The sequence below is a fragment of the Pipra filicauda genome, unplaced genomic scaffold (genome assembly GCF_003945595.2).
Source record: "Pipra filicauda isolate LSUMZ 115617 unplaced genomic scaffold, ASM394559v2 scaffold5_size6683894_pilon, whole genome shotgun sequence".
In the NCBI taxonomy this organism is placed as follows: domain Eukaryota; kingdom Metazoa; phylum Chordata; class Aves; order Passeriformes; family Pipridae; genus Pipra; species Pipra filicauda.
Window position 1 is genome coordinate 6537416 of NW_024104754.1, and position 17040 is coordinate 6554455.

A 17040-nucleotide genomic window follows, 5' to 3' on the forward strand; every position below is an offset into this window, starting at 1 on the left:
TGACAGAGATTGCACTACATTAGCCTTCAGATGTAAATTTTTAATGAGAAAAATGGTTTTACATACCACAGCCTGATAAAAGACAGGTTGGTTGTTTTTAGCATAAATGAGGGACATTAACTTTGGGCTTTTAAGATAAAGTAATAAAGGGCCATAATAGTGTCCACCCTGAAACAGAGAAGACATCAGAATTTTCATAGCACATGGATGTATTAGGAAAAAAGAGACTGAATATTATTTGTGACTCGGTGGCTGAAAGGATTTGACATAACTCAAAGCAACAGTTTTTTAGGTCAAATGAACATGAGCCATTTCATAAAAGCATCCACCAATGTCTCAGTTAGACATCTAGGCTCAAGAATCCCTGAGCATTTCTAGTGCATGTAGCCTTATTTTTTATAGAATGGAAGATCGAGACATTAATTGCCAAACTGATTTTGCAGGTTAGAGTGAGATAAAAATCAGACTTAAATCAGATCAAGGACAACCCAAACTTTTAATAGAGCGAAAAGGAAAAGCTTAGAAAAATCCCCTGTGCTTGTTGACACCACTATGCAAAATATTTTAGATGTTGCATCCAAAATAACTGCAGGATATAAGTAAAAACCAACAAACAAAAGATAGCTAACAATGTTATGTCTAAACACAGAAATCATCCACAAGTTCAGTTCATGCTGTGTAAGCATCACACGAAAGATACCAACAAAGCAGTTTAAAAATTTTACAAAATTTTATTATGAATAAAATTAAATTTCATAAACTAGAATTTTTCCATTACCAAGTCCTGCAACAGCCTTTACAACTGCTGAAGTGACTAACTGCAATCTCTTCATTATGGTACTGGAGATTCCTTGATTCAAACCTCCTACATAAGTACAAACACAGCATCACTCCCTCTCGTAGTTAAGTACTGAAGGGAGCCTGCAGCCCTCTCCTTCCCAGCATAAGAAAAAGTTAAGACTAAACTATCTGCAGGGCACAGCAAACAACACAAGCAATTTGTATATGCAAAGTCAGAAAATCCAAGTTTCTCTATATAAGTCTTCTGATTCATCTAAAGCAAATTAGGTCTCTCTTTTGCAAGGGGAAGTGACAGCAGAAAGAAGAAAGACAGTGTTAAAAAGTCAAGAAATATTAGTGTATTTGGGTCTGGACAACATTACACACAGGTAAAAGACAGTATACCATTTAAAAATTAATTTTACAAGTCAAAGACTGGAAGGAAAACCTCAAGAGTTTTTTCTTAAAAAAAACCAAAAACCTCACAATCACCTAAAAATCTCAACCACAAGTCTCTCCACCCCTTTGCAAGTAAAGGGAAGCAGATGAGAAAAGTCCACCTTCTGTATGAAAAACAAAAACGTGGCCAAAAATCACTGGAAGAAACTTGGGAAAGATTTCCACACACTGCTGTTGTTGCAGTGCTAAACACCACTGGTCACAGGGATCAAGAATGTATTCCTAGCACTCATACTCACTGCTGTCACCTTCTAGCTGCAAATGCATTAAAGAGTTCAGAAAGTTAGAAAGGAAAAAAACTTTTATTTACACCAGTATACTTTTTGCACACTTGCTCATAAAAAGCACTAGTGAAGAGGCAAGCAGTATTACCAATGTTATTAGTCTTTAGAACATTTCCACATGGAACATAGTTAGATCTTAGGGTTGGTTTTTTGTTTTTGTTTTTTTTTTAATTAAACTACTCATACACAAGATAGGTTTTCAACTGTGCTGGTGAAGCTGAAGCAACTTCTGTTTTCATACAGTTGGTTTTGGTAGTCAGCTGCAAATGCTGTTTTGCATATAACAAATCCTGCAGCACACTTTGAAGGATGATACATATAAATAGAATAAATAAGGAAGCAATTATCTGGGCAATTTTCCCAAATATTGAAGGAAGTCTTAAAAACAATTCTGTCTTACTGAACTTAGAGAAAGCCGAAGATATGGGTCATGCTGTTTTGCTCTCCTTTTATTGTTCAACAGTGTTCTACAATGTTAACCTCACATTCTGATACTGTCTGATTACACAGCAGTGCAGCAAAAGCCTGACAAAACTGTAATCAGTGCAAAGTTAGAGCAATAACCACTCTTTGAAAGACTGGTCATAAATGTGCCTGTGGAAATTTTAGTGAAGAAACTAGCCCAAACTCATTATGTAATGGCCAGTAGCTGGAACAATCAGCAGTGTTAGCATGCTGTAACATCAGTTGCAGCTGCTCTGTCAGAGCTGCCAGTGGACCTTCATGCTTATTAAGGGAACTGACTGGCTATGGTCCCATGGCAATATCCCGGAGAATTCCTACCAGGAATCCAAGCCTGGCTGTTAGCACTGTTTCAAAGGCACCGTCTCTTTCCTTTCAGTGCAACCACTTATCAGATCTGGAAATGAAACAGCTCAATCACAAGCCAGACTGTGCCCCACAGCATCATTCACGAAGCAATACCTGTAAAAAACCTAACATAATGCATCCTAAGACCTTGTTTATTCCTGCTCTCAAGCTGTCATCTGATGTCACAACCTTCTCTCAGAAGAAAACAATTAAAAGAGCAATATCATCTGTGCAATCATTCACAGCCTTTGTGCTAATTAGTAAGGTCAATTCTATCAGCAGCTCTTTCCAGCTCTACTATTCATGACAGTTTTAAAAACTGTTTTTAAAAATTTAATCAAGTCACAGACAGCAAGCTCTCAGCCTCTTTTTCAGTTCTTCTGCATCATCTAAGAATTTATGCCATCTGAGGAGAATATGCACGAAGCACAGGACTAGCACAGCTAATAATATTATCCAACCTCCCACCGTGTGCATTTTGAGATAGGGAACACCAAGAACAATATTCTGTCCAGTTCCCAATGGACATAATATCTCCTTGTGGAACAATTCTAGACAACAGAATCTAAGAGCACACACACAACATAAACCCAAGTACAGGAAGGAGCTGAGCACAGAAAAAAGATTTTTCTACCTATCCAGTTTCAAATCAAGAAGCATTTCAGAAGAAAACATTCCAAGACTAATTCCCAAAAAGAGGACAAGAGAGCTACACATACAACTTTCAAAAGTACTCATTTTCTGCAACTCAAATAGAGAACTGGAACACTGTATGAAGAAAAAAAATCTATGAATGTAACAAGACGGCAGAAAAAGTGTGTTTCAATGATGACAAGGACAGCATTTAATCCATAATATAATGCTTCCTCTGTGGCAGACCTAAATTCCTCTTTTAAAGTAATGTCTTATTCCTCAAGACACTATAAAAGCTCAGCAATATACAGAGAGGGCACAAATCAATTTTTTACAGAATGCAGAGCCATGGATATTGTTTCAGTGCTTATTTTGCTCATCTTTGGAAAGCAAAAGATCAGAGTTAGTTACAAACATATTTTCTAAATATGATCTATAAGATATATTGGCAGTGTAATGGCAATAAAAATATGAAAACTACACAGTTATCTATCTGTATTCCATTGAATACCAGGCTACTGCATGCACACCTAATGATAGTAAGATCACCACTATTCACTATTGTTGAAATACAAGCCTCAAACCATATGTTCAAACTAGTTCCATACAACTACACGATTCCTGATGCACACAGGACCAGATTGCTGCAGCCCTCCCCAGTGAAATGTTGCTCATCACATCATAGATGCAAGCAGAACTTCAGAAATTAGGAAAGAAATATTTAGTAAACTAAGGGCTTTTTTCACTGGACCTTCAATTACCCCATGAAGTTGTGTTCTGCAGTTTAATAGATGACTCCCTCACAGCACTATAGCTATCCACAATGAGCCATGTCAAGTGAAATTTTAAATTTTCTTTTCAAGAAGTGAACTAATAATATAACATTTTAGCCATCTAGATATTCCAAATTCTACTAAAAAACCCAAACAAATTCATATCCTATAAACCACTGTTTTGAACAGTGGCTGTCACTATACTCCAAAAAGTTTGATACTTCACTCTGAGTGTCTTGGAATGAACAGACATGATAAAGGGTAAGGATTTATGATGTATCCAGATACAAAACAAGATATTTAGACATATTGCAAAACCAAGAAAGAATATATGTTAGTTCACTATTCCTGTCAACCATACTGCCTGAATCATGCTAAAATACCAACATTTCAACGACAGCAATCCAGCAAAAATCATTTTAGGAATGAAGCAGCAGCTGCTGAATTTATCAGTAGGCTATGCCTTCTCAATTCTTACGGCACATCATAACACAGTAAAAGCATGCGCAGTTGTAAATCCAAATATTTAAATCCACACTGGAAGGCAAAAAGAATGCAGACAACATAAGGTCAGCTGTGACTTTTACATTTTCATAAAAGAACAACTGGCCCTTTATCTTGCCTTTCAACTCATTCTAAAGCAGAAAAAAAAAAAAAAGATTTAGGCAGCTTCAACTAGAACAATGTATTACACAAGACACATCAATATCTTGTAACACTTTATCATGTTTCATCAGATCAGGTGTACAGAAATGTTGTTCTCAAAAGCTCACAGCCTGTCAAGAGTTGTATCAAAGAATATGCCAGACTAATCGTACCTAAGAAAGTTAATCATGAGCATAAATACATAAAACTAAAAAGTTCTGACTTCCGAGTTTCAAGTGATGTACATTTTAAACTAAAGGAAGACAGTGTACTTTCAAGATTGGAAAAAAAAAAATGGAGGTGAAATTCAAGCTCAGAAGGGGTTATAGTAAACACTACAAAACGAAGAAAACAGATAAATATTTAGGAAGGCATTGCTTTAAAACACACTCTCCTGTTCTACAGACATAGTCCTATTTTATTACTAGTTAATGCATCTTTTACTTTACAGTGTAAAAAGACATGAGGTTGGCCCATGGTCACATTATACAGACCATAACAACTTGTGCTGCCATCTTCAAAATAAGAAAGTATGCACTTCACAAGAATTAGTGGAAAACAATCATCAGAAGTACTAAACAATAAGGAATAATTTAAAAAGTGAAAGATAATGCCATAACGTGCCTTATGTACTGCACTCAGATCAGTCTTTATGCCCTAAAGCAACAGCAGTTCAATTTAAACTCTTCATGACACTGACAGCAGATAACCTGTACATTAAATCAAAGTAATTTGTGTCAAGTGACAATGTTTTTTTCTTACACTGTGTGCATTTTAAATTTAAAGGTCACACAAACCTAATGTACTTTAAAGGATCTAGGGAAAAAAAGACACATAAAATCATTCCCTAAACTTCTGGGCCTCACAGTCTAGCCAAGCTAGCTTCCTACATGATACCTGTAAATATAGTAACTACCTGGTCCTTCAGCAGAATGAAGATTGACGACTCTTTGCAAAAAGAAAGACAACCAAGTCATCACATTTCACAAATGAAACACTACTGACGTTGAAAGTGCATAGTCTGAAAATACTTTGTTTACTCTGTGCTTGGACTTTCAACCCCACAACGCACACTCGTCATTCCAGGAATATTCCATTCCAGTTGATAAAAGATAATTCAAGATTTTTCATTACCAAGTAGCAATAACTAATCCCAAGGGCTTTTTTTTTTTCAACTTGTTGTTGCTTTTGAGAACCTTCTGAAGTTTTGCACACTTTCAAGCTAAATAGAGGTAAACAATATCAAAATGCAAAGTTTCATTCAAGCTAATCCCAAGGACTTAGAGTGCAGGTTTGGGTTTTTTTTTCTTCCCCTTCTATTTTTAATGAGAAAGTCTCTGAGGACACCAAGCACAAAAGGTTAAGCTCTATGCTGTACTATCAACTGCACAGTAGTTAACACAGAGCATTCTTCCTAAAGACACAGTATGTTTCACTTTAACAACTGTGACGTGAATATGTGGTTCCTCCTGAAAATTTCATTCACTTCCCCATTGCTTCCATTTTCCGCTCTGCCGCTCTTCCCAGAAGGGAAGGCAACATTCACACTTTTCTATGGAACTCTCCTTCTCCTTCCATAAAATTGCTGAAAATGAGACTCCTCACTTCTGCTGTGCTTCTTAGAAAGAATCTCTAAGGTCTCTAATCCAGTACAACTGAACATTTCTTCATGAAATTAATTCTTTCCTTCTACCCTGGGCAGGAATTTAGTGTTGGCACTCACATCAATCTGACAAACAGCCTTTCAGTTTCACAGAACTGATCATAAGATATCACTAAGTTACTTATTAACAGACATAACTGAGTAGAGGTGAAAGACAAAGTTATCTTCTCTTATGCAGCTTCAGGTAGAGTTGTTCTCCTGACCTGTGACATGCTCAGAGACAGTCCAAGTTTTAGCCAGCACTGCCACCTTGCAAAGTTACTAGAGACCAAAAACTACTGGCTTCCCCCCTTCACCCCTAAATAAAATGTCACTATTTAATAGATACAAGTGCTTCTCTTGAGCTCTCAGACACAACTACTGCTAACTAAAATCCAGCCTACTAGAAATGCTGGGCACTGATGCACACGACAAACTTGCAGCATGCTTTTCCAGGAACAGCACGCAATCACCCATCCTTCTATCAAAACTACACTCAGAACTACACGCCCAAGTAAACAGTCATTCCCTTAAGTCATGCATTAAAGACAGAAGTGACAACTTCCTTGGAGAACAGAGGTCTGTAAGGTATTTTTCTTTATAGTCTCAGAACAACCTAAGCAGTTTTTTCACAGTAAGAATATTGCTTTTAAATGCACTATAAACCACATTTGTGGTAAGTCTTTAGTCACCTGTGACGAAGAATGATTACAGACACCTGGGAAGTCCAAACTTGCAATGGTATATTAAAACAGATTCCAACAATGATTAACTCAATTTTAAATGGAGCAACAAGATCACAGATCTATCTAAGAGAAGAGCAGGAAGCAAAATTACTAAAGAAAAAACCAAGTAAATGTTTGGTATGTGTGCTTGGGTTTTGCGTGTATTTTTCTTACAACTAGATACTATTTTATTCCAGCGACCTTTATATATACAAAATAAACTCAAGCATGGTTTAGTGATGGACTTGGCAGTGGAAGGTTAACAGTTGGACTCTACGATATTAGAGGTCTTTTCCAACCTAAACGATTCTATGATTCTATAAATAAAGATAGCTTGGAATGCTTGGCTTCTGGCACAGAATCAAAAATCCTATGCAAGATGCCTCATCACTATACTAGGCATGAACTAGGCAAGTCAGGATGAAATCAAAAACAATCATACACAAGCAAGAAACTGCCTAGAAATAGCCAACAGTGCAATACCAAAGACTGAGGCTTTATTTTAAGTCCAGACACAATCCATAAGTAATGTACCTCTCATAGAACAATTGTGAGAAACCTCCCAGGGCTGTGAACACTGTCCTTGTTTCTAAAGGAAGCTAGGGAAGATATTGCACTGCACATAGGGCACCTTGTTCTTGTAGACAAAGTCTGAGAGCTAACACAAATTTAAGAACTTCAGATCTTTTTGTATTCCCAGTTAACAATATGTAAGAAAACCTGAGGGAACACTGTTATAGCCATAATGAAATGGCTTCACATTTGTTAGAGAGTACTTCTCTTCCCACCTAATACAATGTTTCTTGTTCTAAACCATGAAAGAGTAACAAGTAATGAGCTCAGATACAAAGTGGAAAAAACCCCATGGGATTAAAATTAAGGAAATTAGTATTCAAGATCAGTATTTCTGCAAAACTAATAAGCCTCCCATGCCAATCTCACCTTCAGAAGATCATCATTAAGCTGCAAAAATCAGTCCCATTCATGACATGATTGAAAACATGCTGAAAACTTACTTTTTTCAATACTGAGCTAGAACCCAACCCAGTTTTGCAAAGCAGTTTGTCTGAATAAGTATAGATAACATTAGTCATCTAGATACAAAAATAAAATTATTTGCAAGATCACGGGGCAAAGTATTTCCTACAACAGATTCTGAAACTCTGGAGAGATGCCTTTTACTACTCATAAGATGCAAACAGCAACCTGGAAGGGAGTTTGTCTTTGTTTTTAAAAATGCCTTTTACATCCCAAAAGTAAAAGAACCTTTAATTTTGCAAAACTATATAATCATGATCTAGGAAGATGTATATAAGGATGTAGCTTCTCTTCTCTCAGCAGCTCCCCACTCATCACCCCTTCGATTTCACCAATTTGGATGCTGTGGATTATGCTGCAAACTGGATCACAGAACTTCCATGGATTTAATCTCACCAGTCTCTTCTCTTTCTGAGTATTTTCAATCCACAATAGTTCAGTGATCCCTAAAGCTACGTAAGAAAAAAGGGGAAAAAAGTTGTCTCCGATCTCAACTGCTTCTCTTCTGCTCTAACTAATACCACCTCATTAAGGGACCTACAAGAAAAAAAACGGACAACAGAGCGGAACATACACTTCTTGAGACTGGGGCAGCACTGTCAGAGATGCAAGCAGGGACTTGAGGCTATTCCAGGCAGAGCAAACGCATCTGTACAGAGATTAATGACTGTGTACAAACAACATGTGGCACAACTTCTTTCAAAGAACCTGTGTATTTGTTTTGCTAATGCCGTCTTCTCTAGCAAGTCAAAGTCTATAAGTGACACCTCATCATGAAGAGACGCCTTTTCACTAATGGTGTATCACAAGGATCAATTCAGCAACTTTATAGTTAAACATAAGAGTACCACTACAAATCTACAAGCCCCTTGACCGAGAGAAAAATCTGTCAAACACAGTTTCAGTGTACTTTTCCAATACCAATCAAATCAGTATTTGAGACAGAGATATTTCACCTTAATAATCAATGGAACTACTTAAAGGAAATCCACAGACATCAAAAAAGCACTAGGGTTTTTTCATCACTGATTGAAGCAGTAGTTGGGCAAAACTGTCTTAGCATCATCTACAAGTTTCAAGAAGAATGAAATTCCACGCAAAAAACTGCGTTATGAATTCTATGCTGTTAAGGTAGCAGTTTTCACAGTATGCAGTAACTCACTCAACTTTTAATGTTGCACTTAGGAGACAATTTTATTACACATATTGAAGGGATTTAATTGCAAAGGTAATGTCAGAATAAGAACTTGAGACAGGACTATTTCATCATCAATGCTTGATAGATATTCATTTGCCCTTCTAACACTATTCAGTGATACAGTCTTTGAAACCCAATTTTACAAGCAGGTGATGGAAATTTGTCAATTACAATTTCAGTAAGGTTAGTAATTAAGTCTTTTGGACATTTCTGAAAACATTTTTTCTTTTGCAATGACCAACTGGATTTCAGAAAATGAAGTATAATTTCGACAGTTTTAGTTTGAGGGAGCAATTTTACCAGGAGTCTATAACCAAGTTCAGACATTAAGACTATGATCACATAGAATGAATTAACTACCTTTTCTGGGCTAATGATGCCTGCTCTTAGAAAAGTGTAACAAATGAATTCACATCAAGATGAAGCCTACCCATGTATCCCTGGAAAAAACCAAGCTCTACTAGGAGCTTTTCTTTCGGGAGCAAACTGTTCCTTCCTACTGGAAGAGCTAAGAAGACAACAACTGAAATAACTACGAGAAGTCATTTTATTTTTGAAAAATAAAGCCTCTTAAAATCAATCATCAACCATTGCCTACAAAAGGTATCCCAGCAATCTCATACACTCCTTTAAACCAACAGGTGTTCCCTGCACCATGGCTTCCCGTCCTAAGAAAGGAACAGGCTGTAACACACAGGATGTTCAAAACAGTTTGTGTCAATGCACTGCTCCCCTGTAAAAAAACTATTTTAAATTCAAACCTGTCTCAAGACACTATGCAAGGAAGGCAGATTGAAGATGATATAAAATTTGTCAGTGTCCCTTTTTTCATTATTTTTTATATTCTTTCAAGAGACTAACAGCTGGTACACTATACTGCTTTCTTGAACTGTGGTTTATCTCCTAGCAATACTTTTCTCTGTCACCACATGCTGAGTCAGAGAAGCAGTGGTAGATGGACACTTCATTGCAGGTCATATGAGTTTAAAAATGAAGCCATTTTAGGAAAATATCTATCTGAAAATGAGATCTGTAGGAGGGCAATAAATAAATTCCCGAGTGCCACTTACCTTCTTGTTCTATAAAAGCAAAAAGCTTCTGTAACACGGATTTCTGTAAGGTCATATGAGCATCACCCAGTGATATGAAAAACCACATACTAACTTAGGTGCAGAAAAACAGTCCATGTTCCACTATCCACCACATCCATCCAAGGAGGATATCAGCGTATTAAATACGGATGTGTCTAGATCTTTATACAACTTATATGTAAAGTATTCCTTAGATTATGACCTATACTTTTGTTCTTCAAGATGATTTAGCAAGTAATTTTTCTGTTCCTCTATTTTAATAGGAAACTTCTCAGCAGAGAAAAGCTGATTTAAGACAATAAAATTGGAAAATTTGCTGGTTTAGACAAACTATTTCAGTAAACATCTAAATTTGTTCATCAGTAAACATAAATTATTTTTTCTGCTCAAAGGTGTTTTACAAGCTGATGTCTGGAGAACAGTGAAGTGAGGGGGAAGAGATAAAAAAGAGGCAATTTGTTCAAAATGGAGGGGGTGTGATTCTACAGTCTCACAAAACATTCATCTACCACGTGAATGGCAATATAAAGGTATTAGCCATATGAAACACTATACTTGTGCAAGATGAAGTGTATCTGTACTCTTCCAGTAAAAAAGAAATTATGTTACACATACCGCTGTTTGTTCCCTTCTGAACACCTATAACCCACTAAAAACATAAAAACCCTTAAAATACTAGTAAAAATTATAAAATGCATGATAAAACACACAGACAGTGTCCACACAGGTGACTATTTTCTGCCTCACAAGACAAAAAAATCCAGAAGAAATAAAACCTTCTGAAATGAACAGGTAAGTCATTGGCTTCTTAAGACGATCGGCATTAATGCAGGAGAAAAATAAGTATAGCTGTATGAATTTTACAAGGTCATGTGACACTCACGTATACAGACACTCCTCCTTTCCCTCCCACCATCAGTGATTTTCCCCATGAAGAAAAAATAATATCCCACTCTCCCACCTTCATGAAACCCAATGCAGAAACCAGCCTTGCTTGGGAGGCTCCTCACAAACCAGCCTGCCCTCAGCAAGCCGTGCGGCTAAAGCGCTCAAAAGACTTCAGCTTTGATGTTTCCGTGGTCGGGTTTTTGTGATAAAAACAAAACGTTGTAACGAGCAGTCCAAACAAATTGTTTCCTTCTCGCACCAGGATCGAGGATTTGCGCGTTTTGTTCCGCGGTGGGAGCGCTCGGCTCGGCGGTGCCTGTGCGGGGACCCGCTGCCTGCGGCTCCACAGGGTGGAGACTCACCCAGGCTGACATTGTCTGCATGCCACACACTACATCCCTCGCGCATCCCCGGCTGGCTCCCCAGCCTCTCCCGAGCCATGCCTCTCCCGGGGAAAACGCGAGGGCACACAAAGCTCCACCAGTCACCACCAGCACAGCGGAGCCTCTCTGGAAAAAAAACCACGCTGGGGCGTGCAGGGGTGCCGGGCACAGCGGCGGGACGGTAAATGAGCCCCTTCGCGCCGGTGCTCTCGCCCAGCCCCGGCGGTGCCCCGGCAGGAAACGCCGCTCGCCGGCTCTGCCACCGCCGGCTCCGCCACCGCCCGCTCTCCCAGACAAGACCGACGCGAATGCGGCTCCGCCACTCACCTCGCCCCGGCTCCGGGGCAGCCCCCGGCGGGCAGCGGCACCGCCCCGCAGAACAGAGGGGCGAGGCGGCGGGCTCGCTCCCGCTCGCTGCCGGCGGCGGCGGCACCCGGCTCCGCTCCGCCCGCAGACTCCCGCGGCGGCAGCGGCGGCGCCTGCTGCTGCTGTAGCTGCTCGTCCCGCGGCCGCTAATGGTGGCCGCCGATACCGGTTCCCGCCGCCGCTCCCTTCCTTTCCCGCTCCTTGTTTCCGCCGAGCGCGGAGCCGCCTCCGCCCGGTGGCCGAGGCGCGTCCCTGCCCGGCAGCGGAGGGAGACACCGCCCCCCGCGCGCCGCTGCCGCCCCAGCGCCGCCGCCCGGGCCCCCCCGCCGCTCACTTCCGGCGCGCGGGCCGCGCCTCGCCCCGCCCCGCCGGGACCGCCGCCAGCGGGGGGGGCAGCGCCGCGAGGGCGAGGGGCGCGCGGGACCGGCGGGCGCGCGGGGGGCGGAGGGCGCGGTGCCGGCCCCTGTGGGGCCGATCCCTGTGGGGCCGATCCCTGTGGGGCCGATCCCTGTGGGGCCGATCCCTGGGGAGCCGATCCCTGGGGAGCCGATCCCTGGGGAGCCGATCCCCCGGTGCCGATGCCCGGGTCCGCCCGCACCGGGCGGCGGCCAGCGCGCTCTCGGCGGGCGGTGGCCGCGCCCCGGGCAGTTGCGGCTGCGGTTCCGTCCGCAGCTACAGGCGCCGGGTGACGCTCCCCATTCCGATCACCGAGGGTTTCTGTAGGCAGCCAGTTACCAAATCCTGGGAATCCTGCCGAAATCCTCGGTGGTGTGTCCCGTTGTCCCCGGGCCAGCCCCGGACCGCGCCGCCTTGTCCCCGCTGTGCCCCGGCCGGGAGTTGGCCCCTGTTTCTCATCCTACCACAGCTTCAGGGCCGAGATCGCCATTCTTTAAATTGTTCACAAAATGGAATAAAACGCATTGCTCGCTACTGCAAGTAATGCTATAGGAGAGGAGATTCGCTTAAATACAGTTCATTGCGTGGGCTGCTGGGGCTCCAAGCTCCAGCGCAGGAGAGGTGCCATCCACGCTGCCTCCCGCCGGGAACGTGCCTCCCCCTGTGCTGGAACCGCTGCTGTGTCGTGACAGAACACAGGCATGTTTGTTTGCATCAGGTTTTATCTGTCAGCATCTGACAGGGAGAAAACTTCAGTCGGCTAAAGCACAGCGTTTTCCATAAATGAGAACAATTATGCAAAGTGACGCTAGTTGTATTTGTGTAAATACTAATTTACTGACGAGGTTACATGCTAGGTCACCAGCAACATGAAGAGGAAGCTTTTAAAATAGGATTTTCATGTGTACATACAATTAAGTAATTTTAAAGACAAAGTTCACATGTATAATTCTAACATATTTAGCAAAAAGTCTTTGCTATATATATATTCACCTTAGCACGTAATCACTTCCAGATTCTGGGCAACGTAATGAAATGTTGCCAATTAACAACTCCCCAGAGAAGCTGAGATCAAAGTTTCAGATGCAGAAGTATATAAATTCTCAATGCGGACTAAAAATACATGCATTAATCACTAAGAAACAACAGTACCCTTATGGAGTTGCAAATAAAATATTTTTAATCCAACTATTCCAAATAGTAGACTATTATTGATACATTGCTTCATAATTTGTGCAAGTGGTGCACAATTAAAAAATGTCTGGACTCACATTATTTAATAAAAGTGATAAGCACTTCAATTTTCAGTGCTGTTCTGCACTTGCTGCATATCAGCAGTGAGAGTGAGCTGGCAGTGACTACGAATCTGATGTTATCAGCAGGTTTAGGCCATGTCTCCAGGTTGTATTAATCCCACCATGCTTTCCTACTGATCCTCCATGACCCTGAAGGGATTAGAATGACAACACCTCCTGAGAAGCAGACTCAAGATGAACGGAGAAATCACAGTGAGTGTACGGGCAATACAAGGAGCAACTTGGGTGTGCCATGGCCAAGTTCCTTCTGTAGCTCTGTGGCAGCTCCAGCTACGTCTAACCCAGCACAGAAGCACTGCCAAGTCACGTTCTGCACCACTGCAGCTCAGGAACTGCACTGCCATGAAGTGTGCAAAGCTTCTTACCCTCGACTACAAAATTCTATCAAAAGGAAGAAGACGCTGCAGCTAACTAAGGCAAACTCTGCTTTGGGCATCTAGAAATGTTGTTCCTTTATATCGAACTTGCTAAGTTGCTGAGTCTGAGCAGACAATAGTCAACACAGTTAATTTAATGTAGGGGAGAAGTCAGAGTCAGACCATTTTAAGCTTGAGGACCAGACTGGATCTGTGTGCATCCTACAGAACCACGATCCAATTATATACATAAGTTACTAATGTAAAATCATCCCCCAGGCCAGGGAAATAGTACATACCTGCAGCAGACATTGTGTAAGGTTTTCAAAGTAGTACAGGGGATTTAGTCATACATCTACCAATAAAATTAATAGCTAATGAATTAATAAAAATAGTGCAGCCTTCTGAGTAGGTTAAAAGGTCGGTTTAAATGTATATCTGCATCCAAATAAGAAAGGATAAAATGAATCATTGTTTTTAATCAAGGCAATAGTTCCATGGCCCTACCGTCTCCCTAAATACTGTCTATGAATCTCAATTTTAAGTATAGCTAGGCACTGCTGGCAGCAGAGCTTAATTTTGAATACCTCAAATGTTTTATTTTTTGTATTTAAATAATTCTGAATAAGAAAACATAAACAAACAAAGGTTATATAGATCATTAGACATTTGTGCCAATTTCCATAAAGGACACACCAGGCAAAGGCTGGAAATATGAGAGTTCAAAATTAAAAAAAGACAAAACAAACCTCCCATTTTGATTGCTTTGTTAGACCTAAGAAAGCTCAATTACTTGTGCAGTGGAAATTTCGTATTTTGATGAAGACCTATCAATCAAAACTACATATATGTGCATATATAGGTACATCTCTCTATATATGCAGCTATCCCATCATAGTTTGATGGAACCTGGAGTGCCTGTGACCCCTGCAAGCTCTAACAGAGCAGTCTGACTCTTTTCACCTGCTTCTTTATCAATTTTTTTGCCAACTACAGTGTTCAAGGTACAAAATCGTTAAAAACCCTTTTCTGCTCATCAATAGCTTGCTCAGCCTATACTATATCTATTGCTGCTCAGCTCACTATAATGGCATTTCCAAATGGGGGTCACAACAAAGTATTACAGTATTTCTTAGCAACAGGTATAGCACCCATAGCCATTAACATAAATAATTCAGCTCATCCAGCCTATACATTCAAAATGTCTTTTCTCAGATCTTATCTACTGTTCATAAACAAGAATGTCTTGAAGGGGAACCTGACCTTGCAGCAAGTGCTGTAATGACAACAGTAGCCCGTAATAGGAATGCAGACTTGGACAGGAGCTCCTGGGGTTTCAAGCCAGCCAGCATGATCCATAATCCATCGCAGAAACTGCTCATGTTCTGGGTTAGGGCCACTAAGTTTTCCCAGGGCTATTGTTCTTATGGAAGACTGCTACTATTTGTGTGTAGGAACAAGTGCAGAGGAGCACCACGAATGGTGGAGTGAAAACACCATTTTCTGAACTCATTTAATCAGTGTAAATCAGAAAAATCTTGGTTAATTCCAGCTAAAGTATTCCTGAATTACAGTGGGATGACAGCTTTGAATTAAAAACACATAAAGGCTGTGGATAAAATATGCACACTCTCTTCTTTATGCACCTTCTCTTCATTCCACCTCTAAGAAATAGAGAAGCATTCATTGTCTTCCCATTTCTCAGGTGATGAGAGAATAAGCCACCCCCAGAGTCAGAAAGGAAACCTTATTCATAGCTAAGATCTGAATTCTGCTCTCATCAGTGCCAAATCAGTCCCTTGCTTGGGAGGAGACTTCATTACAAAATTATTACTGATACCCTTTTTGTGGAAGTGCCAGCACTACGGACTAGCAAGTAATCTACCTATAGCATTCATTATCATTATCACTCCTTTTAGTGAAGACTTAAACCATCCCATCACACATCTCAATAAATCAGCATGGCTAACATATGCCAAAAAACCACTTTTTCTTGACCCTCAAAGCATTCGGCTTATGCTGCTGAAGCAGGAAGCTTGTTTGTCCCCTGCATTGTTGTAATCTAGTGCATACAGCTGCAAATGTTGTCTTTGCTCACAAAGCTTCTTAAATCCTTTTTTAATTTTACTAAACTCTTTGCCTTGGTGACTGCCCATGACAATTGGATTCCACAGACAGAAAATATACTGTGTGCAGTAGTATTGAAAACGTATTCTGGGAGGTTTTGCTCTATGAATTGGGGCATAGAGGCTGCAGTTAGCTGACTTCACTAGGCACTTGATGAAGCTTCATCTTATGTGAGGCTCCCCTTGCCTCCATGATCTGTATTACCCTCCATTACTCTTTGTTCCGCACAGCTGATTTCCTGGCTCCTTTTTAGGTCCTCTGAGGAAAATCCTGGCCCTCACGAATGTATCTGAGCACCTGTGCAGCCATGCACGTAAAAATAGGGAAGGAAGAGCACACACAAAGATTAGGATCTTCCAACACACAGGGCACCACAGGGACTCTCTGGACTCCCCTCCCAGGCTGAAGTCAGTAATTGATTTTAATGGGAGCAGGGCTGAGCTAATGCTGGCACTTTGGAAAATCCCACCCAAGGGATTCAGTGATATTGAAAGTGCTCGAGGCAGGTTAACTGCAGGCATTTCCACTAATGGGGAATGGCGCAGTTGTCTTTATTAATTTTCCTTCTCCGAAGTGCAATTAGCATGTATGTATTTTTATTTCTTTAGGAAAAAAATAACATAAAACGCTTCTATTTCTAGAGATTCTTACTGAAAGGCAAATAAATTAGTGATTTTCTGCAGCACAGTTACAGGCCTTAAGATCTATAACACCCCCAAGATCTATTAATACTCTCCAGCTGCCCTTCTTTTTCCTACGTCTGACTTAATATGATTATGAGGGAAAATAATGTCACTGTGGGTCCCAATCACAGCAGTTGCACTGGCCATTCATAAAGCAAGGTTTTTCATCATCTTCTTGAAGACAGGAGAAACCAACACTTCTCATGTGATCATACCTTTAAAACCAAGAAATGAAATCTCAGTGCTGAAGGTGAATTGAAAAATGGCCATTAACATAGGGAAAAAAAAGGTGACACGAACCGGAATGAGGTGCCAACAACAGCAAGGTAAACAAATGTAAATAAATGCTAATGTGGAGGACATCAGTTTCTGGAGAAGTCACCGCAGGGTTTTAGTGTGATCTAAAAAAGAGGCCAAAGCTATGGCAACAATTTTGCAAACAACTCT

At 40.8% G+C, this 17040-nt stretch overlaps 1 protein-coding gene and 1 long non-coding RNA gene across 4 annotated transcripts in view; both read right to left on the reverse strand.

Annotated features, from left to right (window-relative positions):
• The window catches only part of RAPH1 (Ras association (RalGDS/AF-6) and pleckstrin homology domains 1), an 82507-nt gene extending 69840 nt beyond the window's left edge, over nt 1–12667 (reverse strand). The window contains exon 1 of one of the 3 annotated variants that reach the window (XM_039387944.1): nt 12451–12667. In XM_039387944.1, coding sequence (XP_039243878.1) covers nt 12451–12570 — 120 coding nt within the window. In that variant the 5' untranslated portion in view covers nt 12571–12667. Of the gene's footprint in view, nt 1–11676; nt 11985–12450 lie in introns of those variants that run through there. The other 2 variants (XM_027731394.2, XM_027731400.2) reach the window with 2 other exon arrangements.
• A 451-nt stretch (nt 12668–13118) lies between these two features.
• Nucleotides 13119–17040, reverse strand: part of LOC120324588 — a 113575-nt gene continuing 109653 nt past the window's right edge. Inside the window, exon 6 of the long non-coding RNA XR_005566011.1 lies at nt 13119–13556. This is a non-coding gene — a long non-coding RNA (uncharacterized LOC120324588). The remainder of the gene's footprint in view (nt 13557–17040) is intronic.